Source organism: Rhinopithecus bieti, unplaced genomic scaffold, assembly GCF_001698545.2.
Source record: "Rhinopithecus bieti isolate Rb0 unplaced genomic scaffold, ASM169854v2 scaffold_16773, whole genome shotgun sequence".
Classification (NCBI taxonomy): Eukaryota; Metazoa; Chordata; class Mammalia; order Primates; family Cercopithecidae; genus Rhinopithecus; species Rhinopithecus bieti.
The window spans coordinates 52,662-74,773 of NW_016808848.1; the positions used below are offsets into that span (position 1 = coordinate 52,662).

The following is a 22,112-nucleotide window of genomic DNA, read 5'->3' on the forward strand; positions in this document are numbered from 1 at the left end:
TCCGGCTCCATCCCCAGGATGACTCACCTGCATAATGACCCCTGGATCTCCTTTGGCACCCTTGAGGCCATTCAGTCCTGGGCGACCCTGAAACCCATAGCAGACACCTCAGTAAACCCGCCGCCCACAGACCAGCCGGGCCCACGTGTCCTCCCCCTCCAGCCTGTCCAATGAACGCTGATACCTACAGGTCGTCCGGGGAGGCCAAATTCTCCTTTATGTCCTGGTGGTCCTTTGGGCCCCTAGAGGCAAAACAAATGCCAGATTAGAAAAGAACAGAAAGTCTGGGTTCAGGGAAATGAGGGGTGCAAGCCTGCTTTTGCAGGCAGTGGTGATGATGATCCACCAACAGGAGAAAGAAGGGCAGGGAGCCAGGTCGAAGCCCCCTCCCACAGCCTCTTTGTCTCCAGCCTCTCCGCTCTCGGCTAAAAGCACCTGCTCAACCCACTCCATCACCTGCTTTCCTGCAGGCTCCAGCCCACCCCAGACTCTGGACCCATCCCCTTGCAGTCAGGGCTAACTAAGGAGCAAGAGGTCAGTAGCTCAGGGCCTCAAGTCCCCGGTAGCCAGGCGCTGGGCCAGCCCAGAACATGAATCTCCACCCTAGGTCTTATGTCCCAGGGCTTACTGCATTCCCCATTCTGAATAATGCAACCTTGCCTCGCCCATCAGGCCAGCCTGGTCTGATAACCTGCTCTAGGATTTGGTTCCTTCCTTGCTCTAATCTGCCCCTAGGAAGCAGAGTCTTGGTCTGACACCCCAGTCCTCCAGCTGAGTTCCTGACCATGGGCCCTATTTCAGTGCTGGCTTTCCAGGACTACAGGCTTCTAGAGCCACTGTTCTGTTGCAATCTTCAGGAACCCTCCTGCCTTCTAGTGTCTGGGATGCAAACCACTTGGTTGACAACACCACTGATGATGTATCTCTTCCTAGAACACATTCTACTCTCGGTCTGCACCTTTCCAACCCTGTAGCTGGGTCTGCTGTGTCTCCCAGAGGAATGACTGGTTTAAGCCTGGGGCACTCCAAGTTACTTTTCCTCCTACCATTAACATATATAACCATGCTCTGAAAAATGGCAAATAAAAACTGAGTTGAAACAGGGTCAGTATGTAAAGTACCTAGTCTGTATTACTCTTAGGGAAAGAAAAGCAAAGACAGATGGGGTTGACAGGGCACAGGTCACTTGGTTGGTATGTTCTAGTGCAACACTTCCTGATATGGTTTGCCTTTGTGTGCCCACCCAAATCTCATCTTGAATTGTAAATCCATAACCACCGCATGTCATGGGAGGGACCTGGCGGGAGGTCACTGAATCATGGAGGCAGTTTCCCCCCTGCTGTTCTCATGACAGTGTATGAGTTCTCCCTAGATCTGATGGTTTTATAAGTGTCTGGTGTCTCCCCTGCTGGCACTCATTCTCTCTCCTGCTGCCCTGTGAAGAGATGCCTCCCACCATGATTGTAAGTTTCCTGAGGCCTCCTAGCTATGTGGAACTATGAGTCAATTAAACCTCTTTTCTTTATAAATTATCCAGTCTCGGTATTTCTTCATAGCAGCGTGAAAATGGACTAATACACTTCCCAAACATCAATGTGCATTAAGAATCACCTGGATCTTGTTAAAAATGCAGATCCAGTATGTCTTGGGTAGGGCCTGAGGTTCTACAGTTCTAAGAAGCTCCCAAGTGATGTCAGTGATGCTGGTGCATGGTCTACACTTTGTGTAAGAGGACACCAGTGAATTTGAGGAGTTATAAGCTACACTGGTCACTAAGGCCACAGCTAGCCCATACAGCACCTTCATGCAAATTAGAAGAAGGTGCCACTTACCGCCTATGTTTGGCAAGCTGTGCTCAAGCTGGGCTTCAGTAGGAACCACTGCCATGGCATCTGCAGCAGCCTGCTGGCCCCCACCACTAACTATTTGTATTTTCCATAGTATTGGAGGTTAGTAGGTGGTTAACCAGTAGTTAACACAAGAATCTCTCAGTCTGTCTTAGCTACTTGACTTTGGGTGCCCACTCTTCCTGACTTTGGGGACCAAAGGCCTCAGAAGGTCTTTTGAAGAATTCACCTCAAAAGTTACAGGCCATTCTTCAAGGATACAAATCTGTTACAGAAATGTGAGGTCCTTTCTCCCCACAACTGAGATCCAACTTCAACCAAATAAATCTGTATACAATTCTCCAGCCCAAAATGTTTCAAATGTTCAGTGTTTCAAGTATTCATTAGAGGCAGTGAGGTTCATTTGAGAAGAGACTGGACCTAGAGCCTGACAGACTGGCCTCAAATCCCCACTCTGCCACTTACAAGCTGTGTCACATGGGTAGATTACTTAACCTCTTTGAGCCTGAGTTTCCTCCTCTATAAAATGGGGATTCTGAGAGTCACTTCTTGGGGTTGTGAAGATGAAATGAGATGGCCTATGTGAAGCATCAATACAGTCTGACCCAGAGAGAATGTTCTACACAGGGAAGGAAGTTTAGGGTTCACCCTTGAAAGAAATGGGGAGAGCTGCTCAGAAGCCCAGATGGGTTATGGATTCCCAGAGCCATAAGGCCAGAAGGGCCCTAATACCATTTAGTACTAATTCAATATCCCTTCAATGTGCAGATGGGAAAACAGGAGCCCAGAGAGAGAGGAGGGCTTGTACAAGGTCTCACAGCAAATGAGTGGCATATTCACAACCAGAATCAAAAATCCCAGAGAGGTTTTGTGGGGTTCCCTTGAGGGTTTCCTGGGAAATTGGTCATCTTTAGCTAGCAAGTTCTGTGGTATAACTGCAAGTGCACCTCTCCTTCCTGGACACACAGCTAAACTACATTCTGAGGCCACAAGCATCTGAGTTTTGGCTTACGGAATGTGCCAGAAGTGATGTTTATTATCTTCCACAATCTCTTCCCCCTCCCCAACTTCAGCCTGCCAGCTCCTGTACAACCTTGAATCCACAAGATGGCAGAGTCACAGAATGGAAGCATCCTGGGTCCCTGAGTCACTTCTTGGAGGAGAGATGCCAAGTTGAGAACAACCACAGTGGACTTTGCAAGAGCGAGAAATAAGCTGCTGTTGTGTTAAACCACCAAAAAGTTTAATTGTACTTAGCCTTACCCTAGTATATGCACACTTTGCCACATCTTTGCATTTTCATAACTGGGATGACTAAATCTAACCAAATCAAAGTATGAAAAATGCTTCAAACCCCAGTCCAGATCCAGCTGAGAGATGTTCTGGCTTACCATTGGTCCTGGGGCTCCATGCATTCCAGGTTCACCCTAAAACAGGAAGAGATGTACTTGTCACTGTTTGGAACAGAAACAAAGATGGGAAGCTGGGGCAGATATGTGTCTGCAGGGTCTGGTGACATAATTACCTTTTTCCCCATCAGCCTTTCCAGAGGAATGTCCCCTGTCAGGATGGCACCTGGCTCTCCCTTCTCGCCCTACAATTCAGAAAACATCTTGATGAAGTCAGGACTCCTCCTTGCCACCTTGTCCAGAGAGTTTTGTACAGAGACTCCTCCTTGCCACCTTGTACAGAGTCCTCTCAGTCCTACAGCCATGATTTATTTACCTTGCCTCCATCCTACTTGAAACCCCATTGCTCCAAAATTACCTCTTGCTAGAGTATTGCAACAGTTTCCTAAACGAATGAATGTTCTCTCAGCCATTCCCTCTCTGCGCCATCAGAGTTACTGTCCTAAGGCACAGGACAGTCCTGTCTTCCATGTCCCTTCAGGGCTCCCACTGATAACAGATTTGCATCCTCACTCTAAACCCTCCAGGATCCAGCCCCGGTGTAGTCTTGTCTATCTCCTGCCACATGGTGCCCTCAAGGAATCTCTGGCTCCCAATGTATTTGATAGCTTGCTTTCCTAGCAACTCAACCTGAGATCTGTTCCCACCAAGAATACTTATTCTTGTTAAAACACCTGAAATTAGGAAAGAGATGAAGGTATAAAAACTAGAGGCCTCTGTCAACATGGAGGCCTTATGTCTCCATATGTAACGTTGCATCCAAATTCTAAGCTCCTGTGCAAACAGTTAGGCAAAGCTATCCCAGATATTGGGAAATGGGTGATGGGTAGACTGGTGGCAAGAACACAGGATCCTGCCCCCAATCCTGTCCTCAGCAGAGCCATCGCTAGCCTCAACGCTAGAGGCTGCTGAGAAGATGCTTGTCCAGAGAACAAGGCCAGATGCAGAAACCTTCTATCTGACTCTGAGGCTTTGGCCCTAAACTTCAATGCTGGCCCCTGGGGAGCAGGGCTGAGCCACACAGAAGTCTCCTTTTAATGGGGCTGGGAGTAGCTAGGACAGTGGCATCAAAGCAAGCAGAGCAGCCTCTTTCTTCCATCCCCCTAAGCCCACACCTGGTATTTAGATCTTACCACTCCACTGGTGAGGAAAGGTAGTCCTGAGCACGCCAGCAGGGAGAAGAAGCAAGCACAAAAGCATTAGAGGCAGAGTGAGAGAAAGCGTGTTTGCTGCAATGGCTGGAGCAGAGCCGCCTGGCTGCCTGTGCCAGTCATTCAAGGTGGCAGGAGGTTAGGGCACGGATGTCACATCTGTCCCTCCAGATCCATCTGACCTCACCACATAGGAAACAGAGTGTTTAAAGCAAGAGGAGCTCTTGCTTCACTGGGCCTCTTCCCAAGCCTGAGCTGGTGAGCCCTGGTCCATCTCCACAGGCCTGTGGCAGCAAAAGCATCCATCCCAAGACACATTCCCATGTGATGCCAAATCTTCAACCGGCATACCGAGCCCTCCATGCCCTGGAGCAGTGGCCCACTAGATATTGGAGGCCCTCTCCTCCTTGGAGATCATTATATTATAGAACAGTGGGGACAGAGAAGAACGAGAGGAGCTTAAGTTCCCCCCTCCCAGAGAGCACACCCACCCTCCTTGACTCCCCATGGCAGGCTCAGGGGGTTGCACAGTGCTCCCACTGGCTTTGCACAGAGCTCCATTCCAGCTGTAAACATGTGCTCTGTTAGCTCTTTGCATAGCTCTTCCTCTTCTTATTTCTATATCCCTAGTGCCTAGCACAGGAAACTGCCTGGCACACGGCAGGGGTCAGTGGATGAAAGATGGATGAGTGTATACATGGATGGGTGAATACATTAATCTGTTTATGGACATCACTCTCCCCCTTATCTATAAAAACCAACTGGAAAGTTAATTCCAAGAGGCAAACACAAAAGAATACAAGCACAACAATAGGTCTGGTACCCTGGAAGTTCTCAGGAAGTGTTCTGTGTGCTAAATATTTATTCCAGAGATTCTGGAGCAAGACTGTTGTTCAACTGCAGAATGCCCAACTTATAATTTATAAATATTAACATTTGTTCTATTCATTAATTATACATGCTTCTGCCCACAAGTGTATTCAGTACCATTTGTATACCAGGCCCCATATTAGTATTGGAGCTATGAAAAAGAAGCTGGCAGGATGCCTGTCCTCAGGCAGTGCATGTTCTAATGGGATGCCCAGCAGGTGATTAGACAAAGCACAGTGTGTGTGAGAACAAAGGAGTGTTGGGTTGAGTTCTCTTTCCAAATTATGATAAAAATCAATTTCACTACCTACTTCGTACCTTCTTGTCTCATAAAGAACCTGGAGATTAAAAACGTTAACAGTGGGACAGTGACTGCTAATAAGGATGGGGTTTCTTTCTGGCATGATGAAAATGTTCTAGAATTATGGAGTGGTTCATGAGGTTGTACAACCTTATGAGCCCGCCAAAAATCACTGAATTGTATAATTCAAAGGGGTGAATTTTATGGTATGTGAATTTTATCTCAAAAAAGAGAAAAGTTAATAGCTATTTTCAGCCAACCTGAAATATTTAGCAAATTCCAGAGCCAGATACATGGGCCCCTCTTACCTGTTCTCCTTTTAGTCCTGGAAAGCCAGGCAAACCAGTGTCACCTTTTGGTCCTCTAGGGCCCTGGAAGGAATTGTTATATAGTATTTGGTTGTTTGTTAAGATTAAAATGCATAAATCAATCAGAAAAATATATATTTTTCCAAACAGTAGAATAAACACTGCCATCCCCCAGGCAGGTGGAAGTCAGGATTATCTATGACATTTTCTTAACCTTAAGTGGTCCAGACATTGTGGTCTGGTAGAAAGAAGATAGCACTGAGTGTTAAGAGGCCTTGAGGCTTCACACTTCTTTAAACATTGGTTTCCTCCAACTGGGTACTACTGACCTAGTCCATCATCTGGGCCTGCTGCCTCTGCTTGCCCCCTGCTCCTCCAGGCCACCTTGCAGCCTGCCTCCTCCACTATTCCCTTCCACGACTCCCACCCCTTCTCTGGATCCCCACTACCTATGAGATGGGACACAGGTACCTTAGCCTGGCACCCCAGCCCATCCCAGCCAGGCATCAACATCTCATCTCCCACACCATCAGGTTACTCCTTTCCTGCAGCCTCTCTGCACTCCCCCATTGCCTCTGCACCAGCAGTCATGCCATCCCCCCATAGGAATGCCCACCCACCCCTCTGCAGAGCCAAATCCACACACGCAGCCAGAGGCAACCTCTTCTCAACTCCAACAGACACTGAATGCCTGTGACAATGACTCACACAGCCACATTTGCCTCAAAAAGGCATTTCAACACTTTCTTGCTATTTTAACTTTTCACAAGTTCCTGTCTTGTCTGGATGAAAGAGTGAATTACCCATTACGGCAGTGGCTTTCAACTCTTTGTTATTATTGTTTAGCAGTGAAACTCTTTTCTTTCCTTTTTTTCTGCCAAATAAAGTCTTAAATGAAAGCCTAATAGATACAAATATGTCCAGTGAAGCTTCCCTTATTGCAGGTCAGTGGCCTGGTATGTGCCTATTTGGCCCCCTCCTTACTCCCTGCAGTGGAGGTCCTGGACTCCCTCAGGAACACAGGACCACTCATTTAGAGGAGAATGTGCTCTGAAATGTGCCCCAGGTCTTAGAGCAGCCAAGCCAGGGCTGGAGCTCAGAGGTTTGGCCTTTTTTTCTGCTAACCAAGAGTCATGGTCACAGTCATGGTCATGGTCGCCATTCTCTCTTTTGTTTTTTAATGTCTAGTTAGCAGTATTTTTAGTGTTATCATATGATATGCACCTTTAGAAAATGTAAAAAGTTCAGAAAATCAGCCAGGCTTAGTGGCTCATGCTTGTAATCCCAACACTTTGGGAGGCTGAGGCAGATGGATTGTTTGAGTTCAGGAGTTCCAGACCAGCCTGGGAAACATGGTAAATCCCCATGTCTATCAAAAATACAAAAAATTAGCCAGGCATGGTAGCAAATGACTATAGTCCAAGCTGCTCGGGAGGCTGAGGTGGGAGGATCACTTGAGCTTGGGGGGCAGAGGTTGCAGTGAGCCACTGTACTCCAGCCTGGATGACCAGAGTGAGGACCCGTCTCAAAATAAATAAATAAATAAATAAATAAATAAATAAATAAACATTCAGAAAATTATAAAGAAATAGAAAAGGAGGCCACTGATCATTCTACCATCAAGAACAAATTTCTATTACATTTGTGATACATTTCCTTCATTCATCCAGAAGCAGTGCATGTCACGCATTGGCATTAGGCCTTTCAGAGCTGCAGTGCTTTGGATAAATCACCCAGGTCCCACACTGAAGCCACGCATTACTTTTAGACAGGCTCAAACTTTTAGACAAAACTAATCTCTTTCCACACAGAAGCATGTTTTCACCTTCCATGGTGAAAGCCCCATAGTGGTGCACACAGATGATTACTTATTAGATGTCTAGTCCATGGTTCCCTCCTTTGCACCCCCTCCATCGCCATCATCCTATGTCTTTAGGGATTTATCTACTTGAAATACTTGAATTGTCCACTTTCATTCATAGCAAGCCAACTGCTGTTTCAGGTTTTGATTGGTCCTGGATAGAGAGAGAAAAGTAAAACCCAACCCTCCACAAGTTGTTCACAGGATGGTCAAGAAAAAAAAGGCAAGGGCACAAATAATTGTTATTTAAGGCAGAAAAGAACCACAGGAGTGGTGACAATAAAGCCTTATGGGACTTAAAGAAGGGGACACTTCCAGGTGGGAGCACCAAGAAAAAGTTAACGAACAAGATGCCACTGGAGCTCAGTCATGCAGAGATGGAGAAAATGTCATTCCACGTGGAAGGAACAGAATGATCGCTGCCACGGGACACAGATAGAAGAGGGCAAGGGTCGTACTTACCGGAAATCCTGGCAGCCCAGGCAATCCGTCTGGCCCCTGTGACGTGCCAAAGACAGAGCATGCTGGATTAGGAGAAGCATTTCCAGAGTCAGCAGGACCCCCTCCCTCCCAGCCCCTTCCAAAGGCCTCAGCATGCTCCCACAGCTGGGAAGACAGATTGACACAGCATTAGGGATGAAGGGGCCCTGTGAGGGTCTGGATTTGCCAAGGGGAGGACAGCGACTGGAAAGAAAGCAAGGAAAAGAGAGAAGGGGTGGAGGCATGGTAATGCAGGCAGACAAGGCCCAGGGACTGTGAGGATAGGGGTGCCCAATCTCTGGTTTTAGTCTGTCTGTGTTTTGCTTCAGTATCCACCCACCTAATACCTGAAACCTCTAATAGCTTGGGGAAAACAAAGACCTCTTGGGAAGAAACTTTCACTTGTTAACTGGTTTGCTCTAGGGTTTCATTATTGAGGTATTTTGGATTATTTGTTTTCATAGAAATCAAATGGATGCAGCACAGAGGAGACAGGAAGATGGCTCACAATGAGAGGTCACTCAGCAGGGGAGAAACCTGGTGCCAGAAGAGTCTGCAGATATTTGCAGGAATCTTGGGGCAGCACTAGATTTTCCCCTGGACCTGGATGAATGGGCTTCAAGGCAACCTCACGGGGATCTGCAGGAGAGGCTGGGACATCTGCATTGCACAGCTGTGAAGGTATAAACCTGTCTCCACAATGACTTGCACAGAGTGTCACAGTGTGCTAAGCAGTTTCACATCCCTCATTTCTTACAAGGTGCCTCAAAGTCTGGAGAAGTGTCATCAGAGAAGAGAATCAGGGGCTCTGAGTGGTGTGTGGAGAAGATGGGGCTGGAACCCCAAGGCTCCCAAAGCCGGAGCTCCTTCCTTTCCCTGCTGCTGACCAGCAGATGCTGGGAGATGCAATGAGGATTTATTCTACAGGCTGTAGGAGGAAGCTTCCTTCGTCTTAGGGCCATTGCGCCATGAGTCAACTCTGCCAACATGCAGAAATAATGCATATTTCCGGTTTTTTGTTTGTTTTGAGACAGAGTCTCGCTGTCACCCAGGCTGGGGTGCCGTTGTGCAATCTTGGCTCACTGCAACTCCCGCCTGCCAGGTTCAAGTGATTCTCGTGCCTCAGCCTCCCGAGTAGCTAGGATTACAGGCACACGCCACCATGCCCAGCTAGTTGTTGTATTTTTAGTAGAGACAGGGTTTCAACATGTTGGCCAGGCTGGTCTCAAACTCCTGATCTCATGATCTGCCTTCCTCAGCCTCCCAAAGTGCTGGGATTACAGGTGTGAGCCACCACGTCTGGCCAAAAATAATGTATATTTCTTATATACATTATAGCCCCATTTTAGAGATCTGGAAATTAACACACAGATAATTTCCAGATTTCTAAAATGGGGCTATAAAGACTAGAATGAGTCCATTTCCTCCTCACGCTCCAGTTTCCCTTGAGCACAAGGAAAGATGTCTCCAGGCTCTTCCTATTCTGTGAAATAAGATAATGTAAATAAAAGCAGACCAAAAGTGTGCAACAGACATCGTTTGTTTGTTACTTGGCATTCTCTGCTTCCAGGACACATATTTCTGGTGCACAGGACTGGAAGCTTCCACTGGTTTGGACACAACTTTCCACACGATCAAATTAATGTGAAAGCAACTTTTCAAAAAGTGCAAAGTTTTTTTTCATTCTATTTGATATATCCTAGCTCTATGCTTCAGGAGCTAAAGGGATTCCAGAGCAACCCGACTTTGTTTCAACAGGGGTGTCTGGGTAAAAGCCACATTCTGGGGCAGCTGTAGATACCAACCGGAGGCCCCACCAGCTCAGGAATGTCCGAGAAATTCATGAATCCGTGGGTGATATTGATCAAGGACTGAAAAGAGAAAAATCAGACAATGAGGACAAAGGATGGCATGTGTTCTGCCTTGTTCCTGGCAACAAAGCTTTAATTAAAGTCACCCAGCATAGCAGAACACCGCAGACACTGAGAACGCCCTCAGCCCACTGCCAAACACAGCTCTCCCTCCCCCTTCTTATAAAACAGCTCTGAGCCGCCTTCGCACTTTCCTCCTTTACTTAATTTTTAAATCACACAATATCCAAATGTCTTCTCTTTTTAGAATTTAAACATATACATATTACATGCACCCACAGAAAACACAGTGTTGGGGTGTGTGTGTTTGTCCATGTGGTTATTTTACATAAATGGCATCAGGCTGTATTACTCCTCAACTTGCTTTTTTCACTCGGCCATATTGTGTGGAGATCTTTCCATGTGGAATTTTGGAATATGGTTATTTTTAGCTTTAAAAGACTGCCAAAGAGCCATCCAAAGGGGCCAATTTACACTTCCACCAGAAGTACACGAGATTACCTTTTTCCCCACACGCTTACACATATTTGATTTTTTAAAATCATGTTTTTTTTTTCCTTCTAACTTTAGTCATCCTTTTTCCAGTTATTTGGGGCTTGTCTTTCTGTGGTCTACCAGCATGATGTTATTTCTCTCTGAAGGGCCAGGATTTTTCATGATGTGATGTCTTAATATCAAAAGGACATGATCTGGTCCCAGCCCACATTCCAGCCTTCTCTCCAATTTCCATCATTCTCCATACATGCCCATGCACACTATCCCCTGCCAGTCAGCTCCCTGGGCCTGGAGCACACACCACATTGTCCTACTCTCTGCTTTGGCTCAGGGCGTCCCTGACACTAGAACTTTGGAAGTTCTGTCCTCCATGCCTACCTGGTAAACTCCTTCTCAGCTTTCCAGTCCCTGCTCAAAGATACTTCCTCCAGGAAGTCTTCCTTGATTCCTCATATCCAAAAAGTCTTTTCTCCCTTGTTCCCGTCTTTATATTCCTTTGCCTCTCAGTTACAGCTCTGTTACAGCCTTTCTCCTGACTTCACTGGAGGCTCCTTGAAGGTAGGAACCCTGTCTTACTTATCTGTATTTTTAATTAGAAACTTTTTTAATATCAGAGACAGGGTCTTGCTATGTTGCCCAGGCTGGTCTCGAGCTCTTGGGCTCAAGCAGTCCTCCTGCCTCAGTCTCTCAAAGTGCTGAGATTACAGGTGTGAGCCACTGCGCCTGGCCTTACTTATCTTTACACCCACAGAGCCTAGCATGGACCTGATGCAGAGTGCATGCTCATGAGTGCTTATGCCAGAGTATTTAATATAGGAATAGATAATTCAATGACATCCAACATTTCATCCAACAAACACTGATTAAACCAGCACTATAAGGCCAGTGGTGGGGATACAGAGAAGAAAAAATAACCCCAGAGGGCAGGTGGAGGAGTCAGACATGTAAATAGGCCATTGCTGTACCATGATGGGGGTTTGAAGGATGAAGTTACTGCCTTCCTTGTTGAGGAGAGTTGGGAAGAAGATGCTTTCCTCCATTTGTGTGGACATCTTCCCATGTGGGATTTTGGAGAATGGGTATTTTTAGCTTTAGTTTTAGCAAACTAAAACTCAAAGAGCCATCTAAAGGTAGCACACAAAGATGTTTCCTGTGACATGAAGGATGTAATCCTTGGCTTCTCTTGGCTTCTGTACCCTCTCTCTGGCGAGGTGGAGGGACCTTCCTGATGGGCAGTTTGCGAAGCACCAAGGGGCATGCAGAGCTCAGCCACACTTCTTTCCCTCAGATCTCCCTGCCTCTGGGAAGCACATCCATCAACCCATGGATAAGTCCATCTGATTGGCAGGAACATGTGGCTCTCCCACTGGGTGAAGTCCCTCCACCTAACCTCCATCAGTCATCAAGGCGGTATCTGGGCCTACCTCCTCATCTTCGGCTTTATTTCTCAATGTGCTCTGCCCTTGGCTGGGGAAGGCATGCACTGCTTATCTGGGGCTTTTTCAAGACCCCAACATTTCTAATACTCCTAGCCTGTTTTTTCAATTGACCCCAAATGCTAATCAGAAGAGACAAATCTGGAAGCACCATGTGAGAGAACAGTTGAACTGGGGGAGGAACAGACAGGCGCTGGCAGGTGGAAGTTCTAACACCAGGCACTGGCTACATGCCCCCTGCATAGCCAGCAGCTCTGAAGTCATGGACAAGCTTCTTTTCCCTTTGGCAAAGTTGGAAAATATGTAGACAAGCTCTGACCTGGATGATACTCACACTAGACAGGACCTCGATGCGCCCAGGTGGCCCTCTCGGCCCAGGGGGTCCCACAATACTGGCTCCATCCATCCCCCTTTCTCCCTGTCAAAGCAGCAAGAAGTGAGAAGAAATGCATTTGTACAGGGATGACGCTCCTAGAACCAGGCAGGAAAGCCTTCCCACCCCCACCTCCGTGATCTCTGTGATCTCACCTTGGGTCCCTGGTCTCCTTTCTCTCCTTTGGGACCCTGGAAAAAGAAACAAACATAAATACTCTTCTAGTCACTTTGCTCACCTCCATCTAGCCTCTCATCTCGCTATCTCCCCCTAAGTTTTTATGCTTATTTGTCCCAGGCAATGGGAACCAAGGATAAGTGAAAAATACCCCTTCTGGAGTCAGAAGGAAGCAACACCCCACAGAGTGAGAGAATCAGAGGCCTTCTCCCAGCACTGGGTGAGGGTCCTCTTGACCCTGAATCTTAGGGCCCTTTGCCTCTGGGGAATGAGGGAGGTCTGCTCATTCAGTCATGGGAGGGGCCATGCTGCGCCCTCCTAGACTAAAAGGCTCAGCTCTGGGTCCCATTTAACAAAGAGAATGAAATCCAGGGGATTGGTCCTCCTGAGAGCCCGCATCACATCATGGTAGGAGATGGACAACACCTGCCAGGGGCTGGAGGCAGTAGGGAGGGGCACTTGTCAGGAGCACAGGGCTTTGACCTGGGGCAAAGTGTGTGCATTGAATGGGGCAAACGGAAGGAGGAATAAGTAGAGATGCTTAGTGGTAAGAGACTGAAGTGGGAGAGGGAGAGAGAGAAACAGATGAAGAGAGATAAAAATGATTTTCACATTCTCTTTCCATATCATGTTTTCTGCAAAACTTCTACGCTGCTCCTCAAAGACACAAGCTGTAAAGAGCATCTCATTTCCCTATTGCACAGCTGGGGGCCGGAGGCATAGAGAAGGTGAGTTATTGAAAGTGGCAGAGCCGGGATGCAGCCCACAGCTTCCTCACTGTAGCGTGACAGTGTGATAACCCTCATGATGAAGGTTCCAGAGGTGACCTACGATTGCAGCCTTTGGTCTGGAGAGTTTAGGTTCACTCAATAGCTGGGTGCTTCCAGAGCCTTCGGTATCCTGGGGAAGGAGCAAGAATGAGAATTTCAGATCCAGTTCCTGAGCACCTACTTGTGCCAGGTGTAGTACTGGAAGCTGGCAGCTCACAGGGGAATCCGCACAGCCTCTGCCCTGAGACCAGGGTTTAGCTAGCTGGTCTTTCCAGGAGCCCTTAGTACACACCATTTTTATAACCACAGAAAAGGGGAAAAGTACCTCGAATCCAAGTCCCATTGTGCATCCAGGGCCTGGGGCCCAGGGGTCCAGGAGGCCCTGGGGTCCCATGACCCCAGGGGGGCCAGCTTGTCCCTTTTTCCCTGGGGGTCCAGGTAAGCCTCTGTTGCCAGGGTCACCCTGTAGGAAAGAGGGCAGGCTGATTATCCAGCCCTGGGTTCACTCATGGAAGGAACAACACGCATGCCTGAATCAGAAAATCACTCTTTGAAGTTAATTAGGTTGATGAATTCTCCGATCGGTACTGCTTAATGGTACAGAAACAGCTGTCTTGTTAATTGACATTTCACTTGGAGATAAGCTGATGCACTCATCTGAATGCATCTGGAGGGAGGGGCGAGGAAGGAGAAAACATCGAAGGGTGTTTACTCCCCACCATCCCCAGCTGTTCTGCCTTCTCTGAGCAATTCCTTTGAGATGTGTTCCTCTCTGTTCCTTGACATTTATATGTTCAGTATTCCAGACCAGCAGTCCAATTATAGTAAACTCAAAGAAAGGGAAGGAGGGAGAAGAAAGCTCTTTTTTTTTTTTTTTTTTTTTTTTTTACCTTTTCACCAACTGAGCCATTAGGCCCTCTTGCTCCCTGAAAAAAACAAAAACAAAAACAAGGACCAATTAATGCATATCTCATTGGGTATGTTCTGAAGTCAATGCACGATTATGGGCTCTTAGGTAATAGGATATTAAAATAGGACTCTTTCCGTCTCAGACTTTTGGTGTCTCCAAACCAAATACATTACAACAGGGGCCAGTCTGTTGGGCAGGTCATGCTGAAAGCTTGTGAAACCCACTTTTCAACCATCAGCTCATCACCTACCTCAAGAGTAAACCAGAGAAGTTAAAGATTAACGAGGGATAGATCATAGAAGACTTCGCTTGGAGAGCTCCCAGCGGACTGGGGTGGTCCCCTTCCCATGACGGAGGTAGAGGGTACTTCACCCACTCTAAAGCGAGGGAAGGGGCTTCAAGATCTGAAATGTATCCCCTAGATTTTTGGAAATATGGGGGATGATGACTGGCTGTCTTCTGGAAAGAACTAAAGACCCAAAGCTGGCTGAAGTAGTCCCCAGAAGACGGAATCAGGGAGGAGGTTGCATTAGAGTAGATTGCATGGCCACGCCCAGTGGGGACCACACTACAGTTTCCCAGGGGTTAGATGCAGATCTCACAGAAATGAGTCTGCTGCGAGCTTCAAGCAGAGGGGAGGACCAAAGGGCATGGGTGGTCAGGAGTCGTCAGCTATGGGGACACTGGCCTACATCAGAGGACTGCGGTAGGGAGGCCCTAGATGGAGAATCTCTGAGAAAACCACAAATTCAGCTGCAAGAGATGAAGTCAGCAATTGCATGGCCACACAGGAGATCCTGAGAGCGATGCTGATGTACCAGCCATCAAAGACTATGTCTTTCCCCCCAGTCATTTTTGTTTCTGGGCTACAGTCTCCTTCTTACATATGATTACATATCAAATCCATGGAAATGAGAGAATGGATAGTTCTAAAATAGCCATGCTCAAAAATAAGATGGGGAGTGGCATTAGATCCAAAATAGAAATGCCAAAGGGAAAACAGGGAAGTTGAAGACAGGGGCCTCAGCCATCAAGAGAAACCAAAGGGAGAAAAGTCTGCTGCAAAGCCGTGATGGAAGTCAGGTGCATGATATGGCCCCTGGGCCCCAGAAGGGAGACAGGCTGAAATTCTGCAGGAAGCTAGCTGTCCAGCCCTGCCCATCTCCCCTCCCCTCCCACCCTCACTCCTGCCAAGGAGAAAATATGGGTACCTTAATTTCAGAAAAATAAGAGTTGCTTATTGGGCCAAAGACATAGGGCAGAGCACCAGATGACTAGGAAACTCTGTGAGGTCCAGGAGCACCCTACACACGGAAGATGAGCCACTGAGGTGCCCTGCTTGATGGCACATCTTATTCCTTCCACCCCCTTCCTGAACCCTGCATGTCTCAGAAGGGGCTACTGCCCACCTCCCAATAGTCTGCACCAACAGAGGCAGAAAACAGGCTCAGTCAGGATCCCAATTTCAGAAGTAAACACACAAGAGAGAAATACAACATCTGAGGCAAGGCAACACTATGAGAAACAACTAATTCAACTATAGAATTACATCTAAGGAAATGGAGTTAAGAAAACAATCCAATAGGACATTGAGTGTAAGACATACGTTCTCACAGAGAAAAGGGAGGATAACGTAGCCATGAAACAAAGACATACCATTATGAAATAAAAACAGTGGTTATGAAAAAGAACCAATTAGAGATCTTGGAAATTATAAATAGAAAACTGTCAAAATGCAGAACTCTGCAGAAGGACTGCATAACAGAATAGACCCACCTGAAGAGAGAATTAATACAGAAATCAGTCTACAGAATTCTCCCAGAAAGCAACATGAGAGGGTAAAAAGACCTAGACAGAATGACAAAGTAGTAAGAGAGACGGAAGCCACAACTGGAAGTTCCAACATTGGTTTAATGGGAGTGGCAGAGGAGAGAATAAACAGATAGAAGGAATGCAGTGTTTAAATTTTCTGAAAAAACACAGAAGTCTCCAGATTAAAAGGCACCCCCCAAACCCCACCCCCCCAAAAAAGTCCATAGAGTAGCAAGAAGGATAAATGAAATAATACATTTAAAAAATAATTCACATTGGCCGGGCGCAGTGGCTCAGGCCTGTAATCCCAGCACTTTGGGAGGCTGAGGCAGGTGGATCACAAGGTCAGGAGTTTGAGACCAGCCTGGCCAACATGGTGAAACCCCATCTCTACTAAAATACAAAATTAGCTGGGTGTGGTGGTGTGCGTCTGTAATCCCAGGTACTCAGGAGGCTGAGGCAGGAGAATCGTTTGAATCTGGGAGAAGGAGGTTGCAGGGAGCCAAGATCGCACCACTACGTGACTTTGTCTCAAAATAATAATAATAATGATAATAAATAAATAAAAATAAATAAATAAAGATAAGAATCCACATTTAGTAACAATGCAGAGGAATTTTAAACACCAAGAACAAAGAAAATAAATTCCCAAATTTGCCAAAGAGAAAAATCAGATGACCTCCAATAGAGTGAGAATCAGAGTGAATCTGACTTTGTGTTGGCAACACTGGATGCTGGAAGATGATGGTGATCATCTTCAAATCATCATGGGCAAATGACTTTCAACTCAGAATTCTATACTCAACCTAATGAGAAGAAAGTAAAAACATTAAAAAAAATCCAGGGTCTCAGAAAATTTGCCATCTACAGACAGTCTGTGAAAATATGACTGGAGGACCTACTCTAACAAAAATAATTAAAGAGGAAATAGGACACAGGAAGCAATGAAAACTATATTCATATATTACTTTTATAATTAAAATTTAATTTTAATAAATGCTTGAAGTAGAGTTGCTCTGTCGCTCACCTACCAGCCCTAAGGCACTTCCACAAAGTCCCATGGCTCTGCCACGGCACAGAAAAAAAGGGACTAAAGCAATCTGCAGGTTCCTTCCAGTTCTGAATCTTTGGGACTCTAGTTGAGTATGAGCCTAAGCAAAACTCTCAGGGTAGATGAGAAAGATGAGTTTGCCTAAGCAAAACTCTCAGGGTAGTTTTGGTGTGTCCAGCAAAACTGCCTGCACACAACAGTCAACACCACGCAACAATCTCCCCCTTTCTCCTTCACAGACATGGGTCCATGCTGTTTGCTTGGTAGCTGTGATAACCTTCCTCAGGGAACTGGCTGCTCCCATGGGTGAGGTTCGTGGATTTGTAGGTGAGGGTTTCTGCCTGATGCTGGAGGAAGACAAATGCCTCACGTCTGGGGACATGCGGGGGGCAAGGGAAAGGTCCCATCTCTTGCAGTGTTTTCCTATTGCGACACACTACCCAGTTCTTGGCCTAGGAATGGGGATCACAGGGGCTGAGGGTGGGCTGGGCTTCCAGGTGAGGCACCAAGCTCTGGAGGCAGGCTCTGAGGCTGGAGTGGGAAGGAATTTCTGCAATCAAAGCCCTCCATAAGGTCTCCCAGGGCAGCCTCATAGACTTGGTGCCTCTCTTGCAAAGGAGCCAACAGGGACACTCTGGCCATTCTGGGGAGGTGGGAGGAGGTGTGCTAGGTGAAGGAAGTGACAGTGACTGGGCTCTGTCACCTCCCTGCTGGCCAGCCTCACCAGGGGGAAACTAAGCGTGGCCTTCCACCTGCAGTGGAAACATGACTGCAATAACTGGATGCCCATTTTACTGCCTAACCCAGAGGCTGCAGTTGCTATGTCTGCTTCTCTTGGCTTGTTGCTGGCTGCCCATTGCAATCTGTCTTCAATGAAAGTGACAATCTTGTGCGTCTTTTCAGTAACAAGTCAAACTACCATCAGGATTGTTGTGAAACAGAAACTAAAATAGCCTCCCTCTAAAAACCTTGTAGCTGCGTTGCCAGCTGATCTTGTTACAGAAAATTATGTCCATAAAGTGAAAAACTGAATTGTTTCAGTTGCCTTCCTCATTCCTTTCCAATCAAGAGTGCATCTTATAGAGTTTCAAAGGAAGTTCTAGAAGATATCATGGGCCTTGGTTTATGGTCTTAGATGATTTTATCCAGCTTAGACATGGTAAAAAGAGAGTATTCAGATCCATTCCATTGACCCACAGATAAGATAGCCATCAGCTTGGAACATGAGTAGATTAACTTGTGGGTAGAAGAGCCCATCTTACTGGAATTTATGTGAACAGGCAGGGTGAAAAGGAGGAGCTCCAACAAACAGGCTGAGGGAAGGCTCCTATTCCCAAAATGGTGATGTTGGAGTTGTACATTATTTCTTAATGAGAGAATTTTTGTGCAGTGAGGGCATGCATGCAATCCTGGAATTCCAAATAGCAGAGCTGCAAGTATGGTTTTAAAAGTGATGAAATATGAAGATATCAGCTCACTAATGGAAACACTGCAAAGGAATGAGGTACAATAGTGCTGTGTGTTACAACATTGTGGTTTAGAATTGATTCAAAATGTTGGCTTACTGTGGTGAATTGGATTTCCTAAGGACATTATTCAATTTCAGCACACAGGAACCTCAAAGAACCTAATGGAGATGAGAATTCTTTTTTCCCGTGTGGCTTCTGAGACAGCACATCTTACTGCCTTGTGGATGTCTGTTGGTTTTCCTTCTGCTGTTTGTAATACTGATAACCAGTTTCTTCTCTGTTACAATTGCCTATGGTCTATTTGATTTTTTTTTTTTTTTTTTTTTTTTTGAGGTGGAGTTTCGCTCTTGTTGCCCAGGCTGGAGTGCAATGACACGATCTCTGCTCACTGCAACGCCGGCCTCCCGGATTCAAGCGATTCTCCTGCCTTAGCCTCTGGAGTAGCTGGGATTATAGGGGCCCGCCACCATGCCCAGCTAACTTTTTGTATTTTTAGTAGAGATGGGGTTTTGCCATGTTGACCAGGCTGGTCTCGAACTCCTGACCTCAGGTGATCCACCAACCTCGGCTTACCGAAGTGCTGGGATTACAGATGTGAACCACTGCACCCAGCTATCTAATTTTATGGAGGCCTATAATCCAGATGTTGAACCAAACACTTCTGATGATGAAAGAAGATATAAAATAGGAAATTAGGCAACTATTTCAGTGTTTCTTTTAAACATGTTGTTAGCAGGTCTAAACCCATTACTGGGTCCTAGGCAAAAGCAGCTTACTTCTCTATTCTTTCTTATACAAGGTTTAGAGAATTGTTCAGAGACCAATTGGGATTGCTTGGAGAAAGGGAAGGTGATGGTGATTTAACTGTATTTCTCTTACATCAATGGAAAAGACAGAAGCTGATTTTACAATGGCAGTTTGGCAGCTCAGTGAAATTACTCAAAGGCAATTACTGGCAATTCAGCATTCCTCAGTAATTCCGGACATTGAAGAAAATTTCCAAGCACAAACTCTTTCCTGCCTGGGTGTCCCAGTACCTTTTGAGACTGCAGAATAACATGAATGACTTAGATTCTGAAAGTAGAAAATCAACAACAACTGTTAACACCAGGTGTGTTCCAAAGAACTGAATGGCAGAATCTGCGGGGCAAAAGCAGAAAGAAATGATTTTTCAGAGATCCGTCTTCTCCAGCAAGTTCTTCTGCATTCTTTCTAGAAACATTCTACTGCTGAGAAAGCAGGCTACTCCTCACCTATTCCTTCTTGGGCTAAAGATCTTAGAGTTAGTTGCTCGTCTTGATTTGGGAAAAATAAAGTAAGGAATATTTCTATCATCGAACTCAGCATAGAATAATCTATTTGATAAATTCTTTTGAGGTACCATTTAAAATACTTTAATTTTTGTAATTTCAATAGTTTTTTTGGGGAACAGATGGTGTTTGGTTACATGAGTAAGTTCTTTAGTGGTGATTTCTGAGATTTTGGTGTACCCATCACCTGAGCAGGGCATACTGTACCCAATCTGTACTCTTTTATCCTTCACCCCTCCCACCCTTTCCCCGAGTCCCCAAAGTCTGTTGTATCAATCATTTTTAAATTTTTCTTGGAGATGGAGTCTTACCCTGTCACCCAGGCTGAAGTGCAGTGACACAATATTGGCTCACTGCAACCTCCGGCTCCCGGGTTCAAGCAATTCTCCTGCCTCAGCCTCCCAAGCAGCTGGGATTACAGGTGTGCGCCACCACACCTGGCTAATTTTTGTATTTTTAGTAGAGATGAAGTTTCACTATGTTGGTCAGGCTGGTCTTCAACTCCTGACCTCATTATCTGCCCACCTTAGCCTCCCAAAGTGCTGGGATTACAGGTGTGAGCCATGGCACCCAGCCTGTTATATCATTCTTATGACTTTGTGTCCTCATAGCTTAGCTCGTACTTAAGATATTTGATGAATTATTAATCAGCATCATATTTTGATCTCAATCTCATATTTTATAATAATAATTATTATATACAAAACATTTTTTTTTCCAGCTAAATAACCTGAACCTTATTCTTTGTAGGGAAAACTCCATTTTAGATAACTGCCTAGATTGGTCTATGTGCTGTGCTAAAGAGAAGGGAGGCTGATTTCACCACAGCAAATGGAAAGACTTCCCTACAAGTGGATCCATCCAACGGTGCAAGGCACTGCCTGGGCAGGAGACGAGTGCCTTGTCACTGGAGGTATGCAAGTTGAAGGAAAGATATTGTTGATGGTAAGTCATTGGATCTTATGATCTATTGCAGCCCTGAAGTTGTTCATTTCCTTTAGCACATTTTTTGTTATTTTACATACTGAATATGTACCTTGGTTTATTGGTTTTGTTTTGTTTTGTTTTGTTCTTAAGGTAAATATCATGTGCAAGGTTTCCCGCCAGGTCTCCAGATGCACATTTCCAAGTTCTTCCAAGTCTGCCTTTACTTGATCAGAAAACCTCATATGTGCACAGTGCAACAAATTGAGATGCATAGCAAATTTCAGAAACAAATATGATTGGTCTCCAACATTCACCCTAGGCAAGCCTGCTGCTCCGTGCACTGCTGATTCTTCAAGCAGCTGCAGAGTGCGTGTGCAAGGGTGTTTTGTATGCAGCTGTGGGTGTGGGTAGCTTTAAGTTTGAGACACAGTATGGGAGGGGTGTGTGTGGGTGGGTGGGGAAGCCTGGAAGAAGAACAGGTAAGAAGTGTGTAGGTCTGTGGTGCTTCCTGCAAAATTTAATTTCTTATGAAACCGTTGGTACATGTAAAATGAGTTCTATAAAGCTTGACAATTGTTTCTTTTCTGAGAAATAAGCTTTCCACGAAAATTGAGTTATGGCTCCAATTAAAATAAACATACTCCAGAGCTGACGGAAACTAGAAATTCAGATCAGCAATGATGGTGGTGTCTACAGAGTCAGCATTTTCCACGTCTTTATCCATGAGAGGTTCACAGAAGGCCCCACTTCCGATCCCAGCTGAGAGGGACTCTTCCTCCTCTAGGCCCCAGTAAAACCCATTGATCGCATCCCAGCACAGGGCTCACCTTGTCTTTATTGCCTTCCTTTGACAGACATGGCTTATCTCATCAAGCTGTGAACACTGCAGAGGCAGGAACCCCCCCTACACACACACGCTCCAGGTAGCACCAGCGCAGGCTTGCAGACAGGAGGCAGGACCAGCTTACAGACAGAGAATGAAGAGGATGAAGGCAGGCCAGACTCTGGGAAAAGCGGACTAACGGTGTCCAAAGGAAATTTCATTCATGCATCAAACACTAACAGAGGCCTGTGCTAGGTTCTAAGGAGAGAGAGGCAGTACTACATGCTCTATGTCAGGGTGGGGGTGAGGAGCAGACAGGCTAGCTAACACCGTTAGTGTCACTGTCAGTAGCATGGGAACTTCCTATGATGCTCATAGAAAGTGGAGGAAGGAAGGGTGCTTTCTGCTCATAATGAGTCACGGAGAGCTTCCCACAGGATGTATCTGAACTGGGTCTTGGA

The 22,112-nt window shown here is 46.1% G+C and overlaps 1 protein-coding gene across 6 annotated transcripts in view; it reads right to left on the bottom strand.

The window, feature by feature from the left end:
• COL15A1 (collagen type XV alpha 1 chain) overlaps window positions 1-22,112 on the bottom strand; it is a 134,188-nt gene that overhangs the window by 23,245 nt on the left and 88,831 nt on the right. For all 6 annotated transcript variants that reach the window (XR_001888283.1, XM_017887592.1, XM_017887589.1 and 3 more), the window contains 12 exons: window positions 14,240-14,275; window positions 13,675-13,812; window positions 13,411-13,479; window positions 12,558-12,593; window positions 12,364-12,447; window positions 10,033-10,098; window positions 8,210-8,245; window positions 5,887-5,949; window positions 3,373-3,441; window positions 3,239-3,274; window positions 189-242; window positions 28-87 (listed from right to left, as the gene is read on the bottom strand). Coding sequence is in view for 5 of the 6 variants with exons in the window: in XM_017887592.1 (XP_017743081.1) it covers window positions 28-87; window positions 189-242; window positions 3,239-3,274; window positions 3,373-3,441; window positions 5,887-5,949; window positions 8,210-8,245; window positions 10,033-10,098; window positions 12,364-12,447; window positions 12,558-12,593; window positions 13,411-13,479; window positions 13,675-13,812; window positions 14,240-14,275 (747 nt within the window). In the remaining variant the exon portion in view is untranslated. The remainder of the gene's footprint in view (window positions 1-27; window positions 88-188; window positions 243-3,238; window positions 3,275-3,372; window positions 3,442-5,886; window positions 5,950-8,209; window positions 8,246-10,032; window positions 10,099-12,363; window positions 12,448-12,557; window positions 12,594-13,410; window positions 13,480-13,674; window positions 13,813-14,239; window positions 14,276-22,112) is intronic.